This window comes from Leuciscus leuciscus (genome assembly GCF_965113295.1).
Source record: "Leuciscus leuciscus genome assembly, chromosome: 2".
NCBI classification, from domain to species: domain Eukaryota; kingdom Metazoa; phylum Chordata; class Actinopteri; order Cypriniformes; family Leuciscidae; genus Leuciscus; species Leuciscus leuciscus.
The window spans coordinates 17,801,933-17,823,961 of record NC_138726.1 but is presented as its reverse complement, the minus strand read 5'-3'; the positions used below and the strand labels follow the sequence as shown (position 1 = coordinate 17,823,961).

The following is a 22,029-nucleotide window of genomic DNA, read 5'->3' as shown; positions in this document are numbered from 1 at the left end:
CAATATATTTGTAATATTTATCATTTTACCATTTTAATATTTTAGATTTTTTTGTATAATGTACCAACTTCTAATGTATTATAAACATTTGTCTACTATCATTAAGCATTGCAATAAGCACTTAAAATGAATGTTGTTCACTTTTACTTGTTTGTAGGCTACTTGTAAAGGGCTGTTGTCCATTACATGATGTTTTTACTACTGAAATTCCCACATGGATATCAACATCATATTATTGTAAATGCATAATAGATACATTTTCCAAATATGTTTAAATGTTGTCCAAAAATATGTTGTACTTGTTTGAATTTGAAAAACGCTAATAACACACGTGACTAATCCTGATTGGTTCCAGCTGTTGAACGTCTGTGATTGGTTCTGGTGTAATTATGAGCTCACACCTCACTCAGAGCTTGCTGACGGCTGTGCGTTCATTGAATGTGATTATATTTCGGCGTCGCGTCGCGTGTAGTTAGGACACGGTGTAATAATTCAGAGATAGAAGTCTAAATTCAAACTAGAGCGATCGTGTTTCTTTAGAGGACTTGGAGGAAACCACGCGATATGGATTAGGTGAGTTTTTTTGCGATTAACCTTTTCAAACGTGAAGGTTTCATTAGTCTACGATATTTCAGTTTTTATTTCTAAGATTAACGGAATTCTTAAATGTTTTGCAACTAATGAGTGATCATGACAGTAGCCTATTTAGATTTTTTTTCTAACGTTAATAGAAAAAGTAACTGTTAGTGTTGTTTTTATTTTTTCCAAGTCGAATCTCGAAGAGATGAAGATACTGCTATCAGAAGTTACTGGTAAGTTTTAGTTGCTGTTTGCATAAATAAATAGCTCACTGTTTAGTTTTTGTCCTAGTTTTTTTCCAACATTTTTTCCTAGCTTCTTAGTCTAGTCTAATTTGTGTTCATTCATGTAAAAATCTATTTAATTGTTTTTTTGGGACAGCTGCAAGTCACTTGTCATGGCTTACAATATTTTGCACTACTTCTAATTTCCTTAACTCTTTGAAGAGTTTGAGAGTTTGTGTTTCTGCACATAACTTTTTTTTTTTGCTCTCAAAGTCAAAGGGGGCTGACTAAAACAAGATTAGCATTTGTTGTACATTTTAATTATTATTCTTGTTGGCTGGGTATACTTTTTCAGTTAAACGGTTAGCCTAAATTGCCCTTTTTTGCTGTGATACAGTGACATATGTAGACTTCACAGTTGTTCAAGAGCTATTTTATTAACTCCTTTTCTTAATTAACATGTTATATTAAATGTCTACTGTTAAAATATATGAACTAAGAATTACATGCTATGTTAAAGAATTCCATTTTTACTAGGTGAAAAAGACTTACTATTAAATGTAATAAATATGTACTTAAGTATGTTTTTAGTACAAAACAAATATACTTTAATGCATTTATAATACATTTAACAGTGTCTTTTTCACCTTTTATGTACAACAGAGGGAAATGTCAAAACATTATACACTGTAAAAAAAAAAATTACATCCCCAAGTCAAAAATTTCTTGTGACTGATCACATCTAAATTTTTCAATTAGTCTGACGTATTATTTCTCATTGAGCCAATGTTAACAGACTATTGCAACAAGAATTGCACTTGGGCCAATTAAAAAATTTTGATGTGACCCGTCACTAGAAAATTTTGACTTGGAGAGGTTAGAATTTTTTTACAGTGTACTGTGTTGTAATAAAAAACGTCTAGGTTACGACCTCTGTTCCCTGAGACAGGGAATGAGACACTGCATTGATGACGATATGGGGAACACCCTCCATGTAAACCGGTGTTTGAAAAGCTGTACAATCTCGGCAATAGAATTTGACTGGCGACAGCCTATGACACGACTAGTGCGACTCAGAAGAATTAAAGAGGCGCCTAGAGAACATTGTTCCCCAATAGCATCATCGAAGCAGTGCAAGTTCCCTTTTGATAGGGAACAGTTACTTTTTTAACAGAGTTTAATTTTGCTTTAATATAAAAATAAACTCATCTTTTTCCCCTTTCATAGACACTGTGATCAAACAATTTCCAACACGTCTGAGGTGCGAGCACTGATTCGAAGGAAATGCAACAATAAGGCAAACTCAAAGACCAATCAGTAACAGTACTGTAACTGTTTGCAGCTATTAATGATTGCACTTTATTGACTAGTTAGGTTTATTGAAGTTAGTTTTTTTGTTGTTGTTTATAATACCTCTGCAGATCACTGTATTTTATGTTAATGTATTTTTTTTTACAGTTTACATATGCTGCTGTACTGATGTACACTGGGTAATACATTAAAGTTTACTAGCTTTCAAAGTGTGTGTTTTATACAATTCTTTTTTTAATGTGTTTTAATACACCATTAACATATTTAATTGTTTTATAAAGGTACTGTTCACAGTATTAAAACATATTTGAAATGATTTACTATATAAAAAAATGTGAGCAATACATAAATATGATTTGTATATATTATATATTCTTAAATTTTAAATAATTTAAGTGTATTTAAAATGCAATAAAGATGGGTTCAATTGTACTAAAAGGGGTAACAAAATAAATTAAAGCCTAAATAGTATGTTAAAAGCGTATTTTAGTTCATCTTCAGTGTGTCTCAAAATAGCACAGTTGAGTACACTAAGATGATCTTAAGTTTATATTAAGCAGTACTAAAGGTAAGCTTTTAGTATATTAAGTGCAAAATAAGTGTGTCGAAAATAGAGCACTTTAAGTACATTATGGAAGTGTAATAAAATGTATTTTAGTGCACTTTTTTTAATCTAGGAATACATTCTAAGTATAATTTGTATATAATTTAATATTATTATTATTATAATTTAAATAGTTTATTATTGTATTTAAAGATGATTTGAATTATACTTAAAGTGGTAACAAAATACATTTTTAAAAAATATGAAATAGTATATTAAAAATACACTTAAATTCATCTTCAGTGTGTCTCAAAAAAGCACAATTGAGTACACTAAGATGATCTTAAGTTTATATTAAGCAGTACTAAAGATGAGCTTTTAGTATATTAAGTGCAAAATAAGTGTGTCGAAAATAGAGCACTTTCAGTACATTATGAAAGTGTATTATGGAAGTGTACTAAGTGCACTTAAATAAAATGTATTTTAGTGCACTTTTTTTTCACCTGGGCTGTCTCGCAGCGCTGTGAGGAATAATAATAATGGAAAACTTACCTCAGAAGTGCTGGTATTTCGAGGAGCAACGGATGGAATAATGTAGTAAGTTTTTTTTTTCATTCTCAAGTAAATCGCGTTTCTGTGTGAATGAATGAACGGCAGAGATGCGCTGTTTACCACAACTCGCAAAAAGACGGTTTAAATTTGAATTGCGTTTCTGTGTGTGAATAAATGATCTGCTTTTAGCAAACTATTTTGCTATACTGAGTAAAATCGATTGAAATATGTTGAAATAAAAAGTATTTGTATAAGCAACGTATTAAACTGCAAATTAACATTTATATTCCTTATAATAAAAACGAAAGAGCTATGTTACAGACATATGAAAGACAACATTTCGTTGATTAGTTTTGGATAGATTACACATTTTTACTGTAAAATATCTGCCACCTCAAATAAGCTTTTGTTTGCCAATTTTTGCTAATATGTTAAATATAGTATGTTTTGTCAATGTAGGCTATATTCGAAGTTTGAAATATGTATGATAAAATGTATACTTTAGTTTTTACAAAGAAAGATTACACTTCAATTGTTGTTGTAATTGCAACCTTTTTAATAAAAAAATATATATTTACAAGGTAGATGTAAACAAATTTTAAAAGGTAAATATAAGCATTTTCTTTAAATAATTTTTATTGTGTTTTATTATTGACAAATTTGGGGAGAGGATACATATTCCAAAACTGAAAATACAGTATGAGAATTAACTGCACAATTAATAGACATGTTTTCCTTGGATATTATACAATTTGCAAGCAAAATTTGTGAAAAAAAAAAAAAATTGACATGCTTCCAACTGTGAACCAATTTGGTAGAATATATATATATATATATATATATATATATATATATATATATATATATATATACTGTATATATATTGGTCTTGCATTCTTTCTTGTCGCTATAGGTGACACACCTGAATGAATGGCTCATTAAGTATGCGGGCCCCATTGTCTCCTCAGGTGTGAACCACTACATATGCATGATGCTGTTGAATGGTTGACGCCCCTTGCGCATATTGCCTTTACAAACAAAAAGTGTTTTACAAGATTTAAATCAATGTATTGTGTTATGTGAATGATAAGGGCAGGATGATTTTCACATCATTTTGAAGAAAACATTTTTTTGTGCGTACGCAAAAGCTAGCTTTTAGGATGAAATCTATGGGAAGTTTTATACATGAAACCCCTACTCTTTAACCCTTAAACCACCATCATAGGGAGCGAATTATGTGCCATAATTAAACAAACAAATCCAGCATTTTGCAAACAAACTCGATCTACTTCGCAAAGGAAAACTCGACTCGCAAACAAACTCGATCTGCTTTGCAAAGGAAAACTCGACTCACAAACAAACAGAAAGCAATGTGCAAGTACAAAGGTCAGTTTGAGTGAAAATGCAGTGGAGTAACAAATATGTATTGTGTTTTACAAATATAAATAAATGAGCCAAGATAATACTTAACAAATAAATACAAACCATCCTACAAATTGCATGTAACCTTTGAACAAATACCAAATCTAGTGCAGACAAATGCATTTCTGTCTGTTATGATTGTGTGACACTTGGCTTTTTATGAGATCTCTCAGCTCGATTTTCTCACAAATGTGTCCAGGCAGATTTTCTCACAAATGCAGTTGAGCAACTTCCTCTTCTAAAACAGTAGATGGCGCTAAACTAGGGGATTAATTTAGCGCTAGTCTACCGGGAGAAGCACTGATTTGAAACTTGCCATTGCCTACAGCTGAGGAAAATGACCGGTGAACGGGTGTGTTTCTGTCTTATTTGATATATAATTAACCTTTTTAAAGTTTTATTTAGCAAAATGTTTATTACATATCTAGACAGATTAGCACTTAGCAATTCACTCTCTCTATTTATATTTGTAAAACACAATACATATTTGTTACTCCACTGCATTTTCACTCAAACTGACCTTTGTACTTGCACCTTGCTTTCTGTTTGTTTGCGAGTCGAGTTTTCCTTTGCAAAGCAGATCGAGTTTGTTTGCGAGTCGAGTTTTCCTTTGCGAAGTAGATCGAGTTTGTTTGCAAAATGCTGGATTTGTTTGTTAAATTATGGCACATCATTTGCTCCATACCATCAGTCTTGGGCTGCGTTTCCCAAAACTTTCGTAACGCTACGTCGTTCTTAAGTTACACCTTAAGCTGTACCTTATCGTTAATACGCGTTTCCCGAAACGTTCTTAGTTAAGTATACCTTCTGTAAGTAATACGTTCGGAAGGTTGGTCTGGATTACTCTTAGCTTTACCTTATCACTGTTGCAGGTCTATACGATTATAATTCTGAAGTTTTAATACACCCGGACAGTGTTCAATTAGGCTAATTCAAGTGTTTTCATGCAAAGAATAAAAATTGTCATTACACTGATTGTTGTTATATTTTTTATTATATTATCCAAAGGTACATCAGCTGGCAGACCATTAAAGGCTTAATAGTCTATTTAAATGGAATTATTGTGGTGGGGAGTTTGCTCAAACTATGGCAGCGATACAGCGAATTGTTGTTCTAAAAGACGGCGCCGTCCGCAGAGCGCTTTTAAAGGCCAGTGAAACCATAGGCTACTGCCAGTTAAGTCCTATTCGGACGATAATTGTTTCTCATGGGCTTGTACGGTATTTTAAACATTTTCAGGGGTAAGTCTGTGATTTTATTGCTGTCCGAATCCATAATGTCAGTGTTTTTTCTCACATCTGAGTTTACAAGTAGAGATTAAAAATTCACTCTTTAAATCATTTTTGATCACTGCCGAGCACCGTAAGATGTACACTTTTATTACGGAAATGCTGGAAAGTATTTACAAGAACAATATTTCATCGCAGCTCCACCTCAGCGAACAAAAATGGGAAAGAGAAGAAAGCATTTGAAATGGGCTGTTATTGTGGCAGCAATATATGATTCGATTTTAAAATATGTAGGCTAGACTATTATAAGCTATTATAGTTTGGATTATTTTTTATAATATCCCATGAGTCCTAATAAATGAAATTTCAACTATTTCTGAAGTGCTTCTTTTATAAAGAACGCATAATGCTCACATAACGCAGTGAAGCAGCCCCTGCGAGAGAGAATAATTGATTCTCGAGCCATCGATATCAACTAATTCAGCACCATCGCCACGGACAGCACCTGGTAACGTCGCACGTAAGAAGGTATATCTTAAGCAGTTTCCTAAGGTATGGTTCGGGGAACACGCCTAGAAAAGGTATACCTTTAGCTAAGTTATACCTTAAGATTCTTCGTAACGCACAAAGAGACAACGTTATCTGGAAAAGCAGCCCTGATCTTTAACCCCTACACTTCCATCAGCCCTGATTTTAACCCCTTAAACCACCTTCAGCTCTGATCTTTAACTCATAAAGCTCATCAGCAGGAGAGAACTAATTTTTCTTATTACATCTGGATTTTCTTTTATATTTTATATTGTATTCTATTTTATACTGAAGGCAACTTTTATGTGTAAACCAGCATATCACAGACTATTACTCAAGCTAATGTTCCAGCAAGTGTGGTGCTTTGTTTCAGCTGAATTAGCAACATATCAGAAAAAAACATACTCAATTCAGCACCACTCCAGAACACAAATAACCAAAAACACAAACTCAAGGAACAAGCCGCAGCACTGAGACTGAAGTCAGATGGACCCAAACTCTTGAGTTTCATTTGCTATTTTTGAGTGTTTCCTTCAGAAGCTTGAAGTATTTCAGATGTTCAAAAGCCGATAGAGCCCCCTGCTCAAGTATGTGTGTGCGCACATGTGTGTTAAAGCCTGCGGTGAGACCATTGGCTCAAAGGAGATAATGACTAGAGCTCCATCTCTACAGATCACCAAATAGAAAAAAAGAGAGAGAGAGAGAGAGAGAGAGAGAGAGAGAGAGAGAGAGAGAGAGAGAGAGAGAGATTGACTTTTAAGGGTCTCTTTAAAAAAAAAAAAAAAAAAATAGATGAACATTATAAAAGAGAAAAAAAGAACGAAAAATAAATGATTAAGTGAAACGTCACACAATTCTTAGTATTGTTTTACAAGAAAACATTACTCAAATATAAATTTGCAAACATTCATCAGACTCAACTTCACAAATACACTGATTAACTTCTATATTTGAACATCTCCAGATCATTTATCAACTTATAATAACTGTACTCTATGTTGATACGGGATTTTATTAATTCCTTTAATACTGAAATAACATCAGTTGATCCCTTATCACTCAATTGACTTTTTCTTGTCAACCATATAGCCATCGTTGCTTGCCCAAATAAATAATTTAATAAAACATGACTCTCCCTTTTATTTCTGCTATACTTAGACCCATAAATAAACCTTTCAGGTGTAAAATCTTCCCCCAGGGTTTGACACCACTCTTCCATTTAAAATAAACTAGATGTACCGCATCGCGGTACAAAATATGACCGCCGCTCAGGCCTGCACTGGCTTTCCACAAAAATAAATGACGTGGAGTAATTTGGCTGTATTGCGTGTTTATGTATATACCTAAAAAAAGTAATAGTATGTGCATGTCTGTGTGTGTGTGTGTGTTTGTGTATGTGTGTGTTTCTCTGTGTGTGTGTGTGTGTGTGTGTGTGTGTGTGTGTGTGTGTGTGTGTGTGTGTGTCTGTGCGTGTATGTATGTGTGCGTACATGTGTGCGTGTGTGTGTTTGTGTGTGTGTGTCTGTGCATGTGGATTTGTATGGGTGTGTATGGGTGTGTGTCTGTGCGTGTGGATGTCAGTGTGTGTGCATGCTTGCGTTTGTTTATATTCCTGCATGTGTGTGTGTGACAGTATCATCCTAAACCAGCAACCCTTCGCTCAACAGCACCATCTACAGGCCCCCGCGGACCAAACGAAATTTTTCCGTAAAAGTCTAGTAGACCAACATACCATAAAAATGTCTTCATCCTCGGTGCCATGGTTCAGGTAGGAAAAACTGCATTTTTTGGGGTTTGGGGGGGCCCAGCGCGGGGGGGGAGTGGCCCCCGGGGACCAAACGAAATTTTTCCTTAGAAGTCTAGTGGGGCTACATGCCCACCAAATTTCATGTTCCCCGGTGCTTCGGTGTCCCTGGTATCGTTGACGAAAAATTTACGGGGGCCCCAGCGCGGGGGGGGAAGTGGCCTCCGGGGACCAAACGAAATTTTTCCGTAAAAGTCTAGTAGACCAACATACCATAAAAATTTCTTCATCCTCGGTGCCACGGTTCAGGTAGTTATTTAGGAAAAACTGAATTTTTTTGGGTTTGGGGGGGCCCAGCGCGGGGGGGGAGTGGCCCCCGGGGACCAAACGAAATTTTTCCTTAGAAGTCTAGTGGGGCTACATGCCCACCAAATTTCATGTTCCCCGGTGTTTCGGTGTCCCTGGTATGGTTGACGAAAAATTTAGGGGGGCCCCAGCGCGGGGGGGGGGGAGTGGCCCCCGGGGACCAAATGAAATTTTTCCGTAAAAGTCTAGTAGACCAACATACCACAAAAATGTCTTCATCCTCGGTGCCACGGTTCAGGTAGTTATTTAGGAAAAACTGCATTTTTTGGGGTTTGGGGGGGCCCAGCGCGGGGGGGGAGTGGCCCCCGGGGACCAAACGAAATTTTTCCTTAGAAGTCTAGTGGGGCTACATGCCCACCAAATTTCATGTTCCCCGGTGTATCGGTGTCCCTGGTATCGTTGCCGAAAAATTTACAGGGGCCCCAGCGCGGGGGGGGAAGTGGCCCCCGCGGACCAAACGAAATTTTTCCGTAAAAGTCTAGTAGACCAACATACCATAAAAATGTCTTCATCCTCGGTGCCACGGTTCAGGTAGGAAAAACTGCATTTTTGGGGGTTTGGGGGGGCCCAGCGCGGGGGGGGAGTGGCCCCCGGGGACCAAACGAAATTTTTCCTTAGAAGTCTAGTGGGGCTACATGCCCACCAAATTTCATGTTCCCCGGTGCTTCGGTGTCCCTGGTATCGTTGACGAAAAATTCAGTAAGGTGACAAAAAAAAAAAAAAAAAAAAACTTTGACAATCCCTATATGACTGCTTTCGCTAGCTACGCTAGCGGCGGTCATAATAAATGTTAGATGGCTCAACCAGATAGAAAAAAAAGAGTATGTGTGATAGAGAGAGAGAGATTTTGATTTTTAACACACATTTATTAACTACACAACCTCAAACAAACAAATCCAAAAAACACTGCATTTACAAGAAATCACATTGAATTAGGCTTACTCAAATTCTTCAACAAAGTGCAATGTGTCATTTTCAATCCAGCACAACATTCTTTGCACACTCCAAACCTCTTCAAAGTTTTCCAATTTTCTCATATGAGAATAAAAAATAAAATCATGTTTTATTCTTGCTTTTATGAGCCCCTTAAACAACAATTCAACATTTATACTACTGCCAGCAATTTCATATTTCCTACTAATATAAACTGCCATTTTGGCTTGACCCAAGATAAAATTTAACAACCGTCCTTTCTTCATTTTTCCTTTACAATATTTAAAACCAAAAAGAAACACAATCATTGTAAACATTTAATTAACATTAGTAAATAAAATCTCCAATAAACCAAATAAAGGTCTAAGTCTCTCACAATGCATAAAACAATGAAATATGGTTTCTCTTTCACCACAAAAAGGACAACTATCTTGCACATTCGAATTCAACAATGAGATAAAAGAATTTATAGCAACAATTCCATGTAAAATTCTCCATTGAAGATCACCCACATTTTTAGTCAATGGTGGTTTGTAACAAGAGCCCCAACAGGGTTTGACATCAAAATCAACATTTAAATGATCTCTCCATGGTGTATCCATACGTTTTAATTTCTCTTTATTTATCACCTTCACGCAAACTTTATATAAACTCTTTCCCCCATTGTATCAAACATTATGTCTCTCAAATTCTCTGGGGTCATTAAAACATTTTCATTTTCTATTACACTTTTCGATATCACCATACAAGGGAAATGATCCGTTTTATCAGGAAGAGCTTGACTTGACAAAAAGTTCCAGTCTTCTTCACTCAAATTTTCTCGGCACTTCTTTAATAAAAAATAGACTGTCCTTGTTGATTTTATTTCAAGTCTCTGTGCGAGTGCATCAGCATTGTCCAACGCGATACCAGCAACTTCTATTAAGTCTTTCATTTTAACAACTTTGGCTTTTGTTAAAATTGGCATGAACCACAAAGTTGTATCTCCACTTAAATCGAGTCGAGCACCATTAATCAATGGCTCTTCCAAAAACCAATACAGAGACTGATATGACAATGATCTTTTGACCTGGAAAATGATCTTTTTTTGTTTCAGAAAGGAGATTCAACCAACTCTGAGTTAAAACTTGAACTCTGAGTTGACTTACCCTGAGATGGGAAACTCTGAGTTTTCGGTTACAGAACAGCTGAAATTAGTTAGTTCAATCAACTCTGAGTTGACCTACTCTGAGTTAATCCCGTGCACCACAACTATAAAAAGACATTATCAATGGAGCGCAGATATTATGAGTCACCATGGCAACAGCGCCAGACAAAAAGAGGTCTTCATATTTCTCACCAGTACGAACATTATTACTGTAATTTTACAGTATTAGAACATTAATACTGTCATTTAATTAAAGGGATTACTCTTAATTCTTCTGTAATTTAAATTAAAATCTGATGTAATTGCATTAGACTATAGAACAATTCTGCATATTTAACATACATTTTTAAAAGGTATATTTTTAATGTAACCTTCACACTTTGGTCAATTCAAGAATAATTCATGCAATTGTATATTGTTTATTTGAAAGCATTAAAAGTGCAGTTTCTTGTCTCTCCTTGTATTGTTCAAATGGTTGAGGTTGATATGGGATTTAGTAATAAGTAGACCAATGCTTTCTAAAGATAGTCATTATTACATTAAGCAAATTACACTGTTGAAGATGTCATTTGTAGTTAGTAATACAAGTAACTTACCCAACTGTTATAATATCAGAGGTGAAACTGGAAGAACAGTATGTTATTCAACCTCATTTTAATTTTCATGTAGGGGCAATCATGCAGGTATTAAAAGAACATGGCAGCAGCTGAAAATTAAATATAAAAACATAATTCAATCAAGTAAGGCTTGAGCATATCATGGGTGTACGCTACCTGACTTTACAAACATTTGACATATTAAATAACTAAAGCATCCAGTGTCTAGCAGTGCAGTAGCATTTTTGGCTGAGGGAATTCCTGGAGGGACTTCAGAGCCAGTCACTCCCGAAGATCCAAGGGCCTTCATAAAATGTAGAGGTTTACATAGCCTATGTGTTATTTTTTATATAGGCTATTTTAGAGGCCTACAGAGGTAATCTTATGTGTCTACACATCAAACAATCTACACATTCTGATTATTTCACATTTTTATGTGGAGTAGCCTATAGAATCTAAGTTTAAATCTAAGTATAAACGGGTATTCTTATCTCTCCCCGCGCCCCCAGAGTGTGGAAGAACAGCAGGAGGAGGGTCCATCAACTTCTGGTGCACAGATTAGCACAGTTCAGTGATTTCCAGTAAATGCCACAGTTTAATGCTGTAGAATTTGTTTAGAACTACATTATGTAACTCTAATCTACTACTGTATTTTCAGTTGCCAGTTTAGGAGTTATATAGACTTCATCTTATAAAAAAAATAGAAAAAAACTGCAGTAAAAATAGCAATATTTTTTTTATTAATAAAATATTAATTTTATTAATAAAAATGTACTGAAAGAATGAATGAGGTGTTTAAACACCACTTCCTCTTTAAAAAAAAGGGAGGAGACCGATAGAAACTCTGGGTTTACCGAAGAAAACCTGCTCCTGACCAGGTTAGGTTCACAGAGTAAGTTACCATGGTAACTGACTCTGAGTATAAGTTACCTCTCTTTCAGAAACGGGCTTGACTTACTCTGCTTTCTCAGGTTTAACATACCTCCCATTCTGAAACAGAAAACCCAGAGTTCCCTTTCGTTGTCACTCCGAGTTACGTCGGATGACGACGAATGGGGTTTCGCTTAGAAAGCCTGTCATCTTCGAGTATATAAAACGAGCCAATGGCAATGAAATGCCATGGGTCTGCGGAATTTGCATAGCGTAAGTCCGCCCCACCCTGGGGGTATATAAGGAAGTACGCTGGCAACATGCAGATATGTTTTCGCTTCGGAGCCAAGAGTTTTCTTCACTCCTACAAGCTATTCTGTATCATCTTCACTCTACGAGACGAGCGGCTCTTCAGTGTGTTGGTGTGACGGCGTGTTCCAGCGAGATCGCATTGCCTGCTGCTGATCTGTGCAGTGATCTGCCGACAGTGTGTGTGTTTCTCCCTGGGCGCTTCAGCACTCTGCTGAGCTTTTCCTCTCTCTAAAAGAGCTGCACGTGGCACGTCTTTTTCAAGACGGCTCGCCCGTGTATTTACTGGATGTGGGCGCGTGATTCATCTGCCTAACGGTCACGAGCGCTGTTTCGCGTGTTGGGCTGATTCACGCTCGGCAGCGCTCGTGGGTGAGTCACGTTTTCTCTGCGGGAACGTGACCATCGTGATGTTTATAGATCGAGACTCAATGATCCCCGTGTGGGTAGAGTCCCCTCTGCCACACCCCAATCTATCTCTTCCTCGAGAGGGGATACTTTGGCTGGTGGCCAGGGTGATCTGAGGGTTACAGTGTGGCATAATACCGACGAGCATTCCTCGGGCCACGCCCCCCTCCACATCGCAAACCGTGGGGCTTCCGTGTGTACCTGGTTCTTCTTAGGGACCCAGTGTTTTCATTCGGGGCTCCAGCAGGTTGTGTCATGTCACTCACAGCATCACAAGGCGGGCTTGATTCCTCTGGAAATGAGGATTCGACTGCGTTGCCTCCCTCTGGAGTGTCAGCGTTAGTCGAGTCAGATCCAGAGCTGATGGCCATGCTTTCCCGGGCAGCTGAAAGCATCGGCTGGAGTGGCGCCGCCCTCCCCCCGAGCGCTGTAGGCTTCCCGGATGTGCATCAGGACGCGTCCTCCGCCTTCGCTGCACTCGATCGCGTGGCGATCATGGGCTGTATGTTCTCTGTCACTATCGTGGCACAGGCATGCAGTGCTGTGTGTCGCCTTCGCCTTCGAGGCAGTGCTGACTCGGGAGTTCTGTCAGAACCGGCCGCAGTGGAACGCTAGTCCTTCCCTGGCCAACACTGACAGAACGCGGAAACTCGACCACGCCCCCTTGCTGGGACGCTATGCCTCCCATGCCCGGCTTGGTCGTTCCGCCGCGCACACTACTGACCTCGCTCTCGGGCGACATCGGTACCTGCGTGATCCTGGGTCAGGTGGTGTCCACTAGAGTGGTCCAGACATGGGCTCAGCCAGGTTGATGTGAGGGGGTCTGAGAATTCATTTTCTCAGCTCCCTCATGTCCCAGGCTGGGGTCCTCGGCGGTGTGGTTGAGGACTGTACCCTACAGTTTTTGACCCCCCCCAGAAGCAGACTGAGGCCTTCTGCACCGACGGTCATCCGTCCGTGTGGTCTCCTTAGTCTGCTTCCCGCCGACGCCGCTTCCATGCGGCTCCTCCCCTCGACCCTTCCCGGCCCGAGCATGAGGAGGTCGCTGGAGGCTGGCACCGCCTGTCCTTGCCCTTAGCCGGCTAACACCTGGCTAAGCAGCACTCCTGAGACAGGTAGCCTGGAGTTAGGGCTCAGTTCTTTCAGGAGCTGGTAGCAGGACCACTCCTTCCCCCGGTGGAGGGCTGGGTGAGAATCTCATTCAAAAGAACTGATGCTCTTTCTCTGAGCCCCAAGAGGCTATGGATGACAGCACGCGCCGCCCACGGGCCACGCTCCTCTCATCCCCCTCTGTCGCCAGACCCCTGCCAGAGCACGCCCCCGTGGGATGCTGGTCCTCCCCTGGCCTCCTCTGGCAGGACGCGGCTAATGACCGTGCCCCCGCACAGGGCCGCTATGCCACCTTGCCTGGGCCGGTCATTCCGCCTCGCTGCACCTCCGACGGTACGTCTGTGGTTCGCTGGCGCAGTTTCTGGAGGCCTGGCTAGAGCCTCCTAGACTGTCCCGCCGGGTCGCGAGAACCATCAGGCTCTGCTACGCGATTCAGATCGCGCGGTCTCCTCCCTGCTTCAGGGGAGTCCACTTCACTATGGTCGGTGGCAATGCCCCTGTCATGAGAGCGGAGGTCGCCACCCTACTGGCGAAGGGTGCGATCGAGATTGTCCCTCCAGCCGAAATGAGGTCCGGCTTCTACAGCCCTTACTTCATTGTACCGAAGAAAACCGGTGGGTTACGACCAATCCTGGACCTGCGCGTCTTGAACCGCTCCTTTAAGAAGGATGCCGTTCAAGATGCTCACGGCCAAACGCATTTTCGAATGCGTGCGGCCGCAGGATTGGTTTGCAGCGATCGACCTGAAGGACGCCTACTTCCATGTCTCCATTCTTCCTCGACACAGACCGTTCTTACGGTTTGTTTTCGAGGGGCAGGCATACCAGTACGCGGTTCTCCCTTTCGGGCTAGCCCTGTCTCCTCGCGTCTTTACGAAGGTCGTCGAGGCAGCCCTTGTTCCCCTTCGGGAACACGGGGTTCGCATCCTGAATTATCTCGACGACTGGCTGATCCTAGCTCACTCTCGAGACCAGGTTTGCGAACACAGGGACCTAGTGCTCTGGCACCTAGCTCGTCTGGGCCTTCGGGTCAACTGGGAGAAGAGCAAACTCTGCCCCGTGCAGAGGATCTCTTTTCTCGGTATGGATATCGACTCGGTCGCCATGTGCGCGCAGCTTACGAGCGAGCGCGCGCAGTCACTGCTGACTTGCCTTCGTCAGTTCGAGGGCAAGAGTGCGGTTCCACTGAAACTTTTTCAGAGGCTCCTGGGGCATATGGCATCCGCAGCCGCAGTAACGCTGCTCGGATTGCTTCATATGAGACCGCTTCAGCTTTGGCTTCGCGATCGAGTCCCGAGGTGGGCATGGCAACACGGCACGCTCCGAGTCCCAGTGACTCCAGCCTGCCGTCAGACCTTCACCCCGTGGGCGAACCTCAATTTTCTACGGGCCGGAGTGCCCTTAGAACGAGTTTCCCGGCATGTTGTTGTGTCAACAGATGCCTCCAACACGGGCTGGGGCGCCATGTGCAATGGTCATGCTGCCGCGGGCTCCTGGACAGGACCCCAGCGCCTTTGGCATGTCAATTGCCTCGAGTTTCTGGCTGTACGTCTCGCCCTGCACCGCTTCCATGCGCTGCTCAGGGGCCAGCACGTACTAGTCCGATCAGACAATACCGCAACAGTAGCGTACATCAACCACCAGGGTGGTCTACGCTCCCGCCGTATGTCGCAACTCGCTCGCCACCTCCTCATATGGAGTCAGAAGCATCTGAGGTCGCTTCGAGCCATTTATATCCCGGGACACCTGAACCAGGCGGCCGACGAGCTGTCTCGAGTTCGGCCTCTCGCTGGAGAATGGCGACTCCATCCCCAGACGGCCCAGCTGATTTGGGATCAGTTCGGCGACGCACAGGTAGACCTGTTTGCCTCCCACGACTCGTCCCATTGCGACCTGTTTTACTCCCTGACCGAGGGCACGCTCGGCACGGATGCACTGGCGCACAGCTGGCCGCGGGGCCTACGCAAGTATGCGTTTCCCCCAGTGAGCCTTCTTGCGCAGACCTTGCGCAAGATCAGGGAGGACGAGGAGCAGGTCATTTTGGTTGCCCCGTATTGGCCCAACCGGACCTGGTTCTCCGAACTAGTACTCCTCGCGACAGCACCTCCCTGGCCAATTCCTCTGAGGAAGGACCTCCTTTCTCAGGGACGGGGCACCTTATGGCACCCTCGTCCCGATCTTTGGAACCTCCATGTGTGGCTCCTGGACGGGACGAGGCAGGTTTGAGTACCCTACCACCTGCGGTGGTGGCTACTATCACTTCCGCTAGAGCATCGTCCACGAGACATGCCTATGCGTTGAAGTGGAACCTCTTCGTCAACTGGTGTTCTTCTAAACATCAAGAACCCACGAAATGCCCGATCAGTGTCGTGCTTTCCTTCCTGCAAGAAGGGTTGGAGCGAAGGCTGTCTCCCTCCACCCTGAAAGTGTATGTTGCCGCCATTGCCGCACATCACGAAGCAGTTGATGGTAAGTCTCTGGGAAGGCACGACCTGATCGTCAGGTTCCTGAGGGGAGCGAGGAGACTAAATCCTCCTCGTCCTCCCTTCGTACCCTCTTGGGACCTCTCAGTGGTTCTAACTGCCCTGCAGAGTGCTCCATTTGAGCCTTTACAGTCAGTGGAGCTTAAGTTCCTGTCAATGAAGACAGCGCTCCTGGTTGCATTGGCCTCCATCAAGAGGGTAGGGGACCTGCAGGCATTTTCGGTTGACGAAGCGTGCCTGGAATTCGGGACGGCTAACTCTCACGTGATCCTGAGACCCCGGCTTGGATACGTGCCCAAGGTTCCTACCACACCCTTTCGAGACCAGGTAGTGAACCTGCAAGCGCTGCCCTTGGAGGAGGCAGACCCAGCCTTGGCACTGCTCTGTCCAGTACGCGCCCTCCGTGCTTACGTAGACAGAACGCGGTGTTTCAGGACCTCAGACCAGCTCTTTGTCTGTCATGGTGGGAAGCTGAAGGGAAAGGCTCTCTCAAAGCAAAGGTTATCCCACTGGATAGTGGATACCATTGCTTTGGCATACCAGCAGCAAGGTCGTCCGTGCCCCCTTGGTGTGAAAGCCCACTCCACACGTAGTGTGGCTTCCTCTTGGGCTCTAGCGTATGGCGCCTCGCTAACAGACATTTGTAGAGCTGCAGGCTGGGCGACACCCAACACATTCGCGAGATTCTATAATCTCCGAGTAGAGCCAGTTTCTTCTCATGTACTCGCTTCAACCAGCCGGTGCTAGATTCTGCTCAGGTGTCTTCGCTTGCTCGCCATTCCTCTCCACGGACGGGATACGTGCGATATTTCTCTCAGGTGAGTCTGATAAGCTCTGAGTTTCCTCCAGCACTGGTTACGTCAACGCCTGAGTTATGCCAATCTGCCATAACGCAGCTTTTGCGCTTGACTAGGTGCCTCCATGTGCATGGTTCCCCCTCTGGGCGACCCCCACATGTGTATTCCACTGTAAGTCTCCTTGTGAGCGTGTGTCTTTCCCTTGGCAAGCCACCTTGCCACCCCTGGGGTTTAAAATTCCACCTGCGGCTGGACACCCCAGTGATTTTCCATATGCAGCCCTCTGGGTCATATGTGTATTCTAAGTCCCCCCCATCAATGGCTGGGCATAATTGCATATTTCTCTCTGGAGATATGCTTCCCAGTGTACCTTGGTATCCCTGTGTTAAGTAGGACTCCTTCGTTCGTGCTAGTCTCACAACAGGGAGCTCACACTTACGCAGGGCACTGGAAGACAGTCGGGAGGTGGCGTGATTACACTGGGAACCCCATTCGTCGTCATCCGACGTTACTCGGAGTGACAACGAAAGGGAACGTCTCGGTTACGTATGTAACCCTCGTTCCCTGAGTAGGGAACGGAGACGTTACGTCTCCCTGCCACTTCCGCTGTACCGCTGGGAAACGCCTGAGTTCAGTCTCGGCTCCTCAGCGAAGACATATCTGCATGTTGCCAGCGTACTTCCTTATATACCCCCAGGGTGGGGCGGACTTACGCTATGCAAATTCCGCAGACCCATGGCATTTCATTGCCATTGGCTCGTTTTATATACTCGAAGATGACAGGCTTTCTAAGCGAAACCCCATTCGCCGTCATCCGTAGGGAACGAGGGTTACATACGTAACCGAGACGTTTCCCTCATTTCAGGGTTAACATACTCAGAGTTTTCACTTAACCTCCTTTCTGAAACAGGCCCCAGTACCATACACCATGCTTTTTTCTTAAGCTTTCATAAAAGGAAGAAATAGACTTCAGATTAAAACACCTACAATCTGTCCAAAATATATTTCTTCTAAAACCCCACCCTCCAACCTTACTCAAAAGGCAACAGGCTGGTCCAAACCATGAAACACTAGGACTGTATAAACACTTTTGAACAAACTGTAGGCTAAAAGCTACTTTCCTGCTTACAAGGTCAACAACCCCTTGACCACCTTCTTCCTTTGGAAGGTACAGAACATTTCTTGGTAACCAATGTAATCTATTCCAAAAGAAATTGATCATCTTGACCTGTATTTTTCCAAGAACCCCTTCAGGAGGCTCTAAAACTGTTAATCTGTGCCATAATGAGGAGGCTACTAAATTATTAATAATCAATGCTCTCCCCTTAACCCTCTGGGGACCAAAAACGCGCCCGCGCGTTTTGCTCGTTTTTTTTTTTAGCAATGAAAAATAAACACAAAATGCTCTGTTAATTTTGATCTTTCATTTTCGTGTAATACATCAATCGATCCTGTTCAGTTTCTATTTTTTTTCTGTATACTCACAATACAAATAAAGTGTTTTGCTTTTTGACAAATAAAGAAAAACTAACATGATGCTATTTCTGCCTTCTCTCTGTCAGTAAACTCCCATTTGAAACGCGTTAGAAAATTATCTATAACTCCGCGAAAATTCAGTCAAACAGGCAAACAGACCCACGGGCATAAAGCTTGAGATCGCAGCTTTTAAATGAAGTAATTTATATAAAAAACAAATATTATCAGCTTCTGTAATCTGTATAAAAAGAGAGCGACTCCAGTCGAGCTCATTAGGAGCCATTCAAAAGTAATTTGACCACGCCCCGGAGAGCGCGTGCTATTCAAACGCAAATTCTGAGAACCATTTCAGTCTGTGAAACGCCCCCACATCAGCTGTAAACAAAGAGGCATAATATAGCCTACCTTATGGAGAAAATTTTCCGTGCTGATATGAGGAGCAGATCCCGCTGAGTGAGGTAGGCTAAGTTATCCTTTCTCAAGTGTTAATGTGGAATAACGTTATGGAATAACGTTGTAGGCTTATGTAAACAAAAAGATGAATCGCGTTTCTATAATATGAATAGCGTTTCTGTGAGATGAATGAAGGGTACATATTTGTAAAGACTGTTTAGCCTAAATATGAATCGCGCGTCTGTGTGTGAAAGAATAAACTGCTTTTACAGTTACAGTTACTGCGTTACAGTCAGGCGAAGTATGAAAGACAACATTTTGTTGACTAGATTTGGGTACAGTTTTTACTGTAGAATATACTGTCACATCAAATAAGCTTTTCTGCTCATATATATAAAATACTATTTTGTCAAAAATAAAGTCATAGACTAAGATGTTCCAATGTTGGCTATATTCAAACTAATGAATACATATGATAAAATGTAGGCCTATAATCTTTTTTTTTTTTTTTTACAAAGAAAGAGTACTTTTTTTGCAGAAATATTGCTGAAATTGTAATTATTGTTGTAATTGTAACCTTTTTAATAAAATAGCAAAACATATTTACAAGATAGATGTAAGCAAAATCTTAAATGGTCAATATAAGTCTTCTTCTAAATATATAGGCTATTTTGTCCTTGCATTGTGGCTCAGTCAGTGTCACACCTGAATGAATGGCTAATTATGCAGAGTCATTATGCAGAGTGGGTGGGACTGGGTAATCTAAGGTGTAAACTACTCCTCCCCCTCGCATATTGGCTTTCCAAGCAAAACCTGTTTTACACCATTTAAATCAATGTATTTTTTTTTTGTGAACGATAAAGCAAGACTATTTTCACATAATTTTGAAGCTAGAACTCCAAGAGAAAACATCCATTAGTCAAAAGTCTTGTGGGCACATATTTTGTATGAGTTTTGTGGTCTTATTTCAGCAACTTTCATTTTTATTTTTTTAAATAACCACGCATAAACATTATTCTCTTAAAAATACAAACATCTACATACATGTTGCTCGCATATTATGGTAGGCCTGTTTGTGCTATATAGAGTGAATTTACACCTTTGCCATTAACATGTTTATAAATAACTGAAAAAAGCACAAATGTCAGAGCATGTCAGAACATCTCAAGGGCCCCAAAAACCGCTTGGTCCCCAGAGGGTTAAAAGACATTTTAGGTAAAAGCCATTTCCACCTTTCAAATCTTCCTTCTACATTTTCAAGAATATTTTCCCAGTTTATTTGCGTTATTATTTCATCAGCTAAAAATATTCCAAGATATTTCAGACCTCTTTGTGACCAAACCATTTCACCTGATAATACCAGTTCTCATTCATTCCATTTTCCAACTCTATATGCTGAACTTTTGGCCTGTAGACTTGGAATTTAGTCTTTTCCCCTTATTATTAGATTCACAGGACCGGACACCAGTTATCTTGCCAAGAAGAATTTTATTCTTATATGTCAGGAGATAAACTCTGAGAAGATGTTATATTCATACCAGGTCTATGCGTTTCCATGTTTCTCTGCTGCAGTACAGTAAGATTGAGCTTAAATACACAACTGAGCAACTTTTGTCTTCCCTTTAAGGTATCAAAAACATATAGCTGATGTTTAAAAATGGAATGTAAACCTAATTCTTACACATGGTGCAATCCACTATCCTTCTGTATATACATTAATACATTAGTGGTACACAAATGGTACATTTGCATTAGTTGAAACATTCCTCTTCTCGCAAAGAGCATACCAACTGTACACATTTGAAGTATCATCATCATTGGAACTCTGCTAAGTGAACATTGCATTGCACACATACCTTTAAGCAGAAAACAAAATCCTCAGAGCTACCCTCCTTGTCCAAAATATGTTCCTTAAACACGTGTCCATGCAATCTATAGTCTAACTTGTGCATTTTAAACTTCATAAGATAATACAACTAATAAAGAGTAGTAAACTAATAAAGAATAGTAATAAAGAATAATAATACAGATACATAATATAAAATAATGCAATTATATTCAAAGATGAAATTTAGTCTTCATCTCCCTCCACTGGAACTACGGCCGTTAGTTCCACACCATCATTCCCAGGTTGCGACCCTATTGAAGTGATAGTGAGGAGGAAAAATAGCAGACCAAGAAATAGACATAAAGGACAGAAGAATAGAAACAGAAAACAAAACAAAACAAATAACAAAGAACTCCAACCCATGTTATGTCCCCGCATACTATGTGTCATTTAACGTATATGTGCAAGCGTTTAAAATGAACCCCAATCATCTAAGAAAATAAAAACTAATAATTCTTCTGCCGGTGCCTTGACTCGTTAAGTACTTAACTCCTCAAGTTCCCGACCAAAACAACAACCAAAATAAACGTTGATGTTAAAGGATCCTATGCCTTGGGGTTGAAAATCAGTAAGCGAGTGTTCATTGTTTGTGAGGTTGTGTTTTGTAAGTAGTGTAGAATGTGTAAAATCTCCTATTTCACTCCGTATGTCCCATTCTTGGTTCTATCCATTTGATCAGTAATAACCAATTTAACAGGTTTGGTTCTCGTCCTTCTAGTAACACATATGATGAGTTGTATTACTAACAGAATCACCAAAACTCCTACCATAGTCAAAACTATCCATTCCGACCATGAAAGAGTTCCTGGAATTTGCGTCAATTTTCTCTCAGACATCAATTTAGCTATCCCGTTTGCTACGATAACATGACCCATTGCTTGAATTCCCTCCTCTTGAGCTGCTTTAACACTCTTTTTAACTCTTCTAACCATCTCAAAGAGTTCATAATTCCTTTCTTCTACTAAATCATTATTCCACCATTGTGGCTCTAACTGCAACAATTGCACATGTGGAACATGAATTTCACCCAAGTGAAAAGGATAGAGAATCTCAAGGCAAAATGGATCAGGAGAAATTGGACACAACTTCCCTCCGTATATCATATTTTCACTTATTCCATC

The 22,029-nt window shown here is 41.1% G+C and overlaps 1 protein-coding gene and 1 long non-coding RNA gene across 2 annotated transcripts; both read left to right on the top strand.

Annotated features, from left to right (window-relative positions):
• Positions 1-289: 289 nt before the first annotated feature.
• Positions 290-2,332, top strand: LOC309493420. Its single transcript, XR_014203915.1, has 3 exons — positions 290-573; positions 770-812; positions 2,031-2,332. It is a non-coding gene; the product is annotated as an uncharacterized lncRNA (long non-coding RNA).
• Positions 2,333-14,359: 12,027 nt separating this feature from the next.
• LOC309485437 (uncharacterized protein) lies at positions 14,360-17,569 on the top strand. Its single transcript, XM_082152258.1, has 2 exons — positions 14,360-15,266; positions 15,310-17,569. The coding sequence occupies exons 1-2, from the start codon at positions 14,375-14,377 to the stop codon at positions 16,095-16,097; spliced, it is 1,680 nt and encodes a 559-aa protein (XP_082008384.1). The 5' UTR covers positions 14,360-14,374; the 3' UTR covers positions 16,098-17,569.
• The last annotated feature ends 4,460 nt before the right edge of the window (positions 17,570-22,029 follow it).

Bases quoted from the DNA above. Each gene is read 5' to 3' on its own strand.
- LOC309485437 (XM_082152258.1), top strand. From the start codon at position 14,375: ATGAGAGCGGAGGTCGCCACCCTACTGGCGAAGGGTGCGATCGAGATT. The intron at 15,267-15,309 runs GTGCCCTTAGAA...TTGTGTCAACAG, and splicing joins TCAATTTTCTACGGGCCGGA to ATGCCTCCAACACGGGCTGG.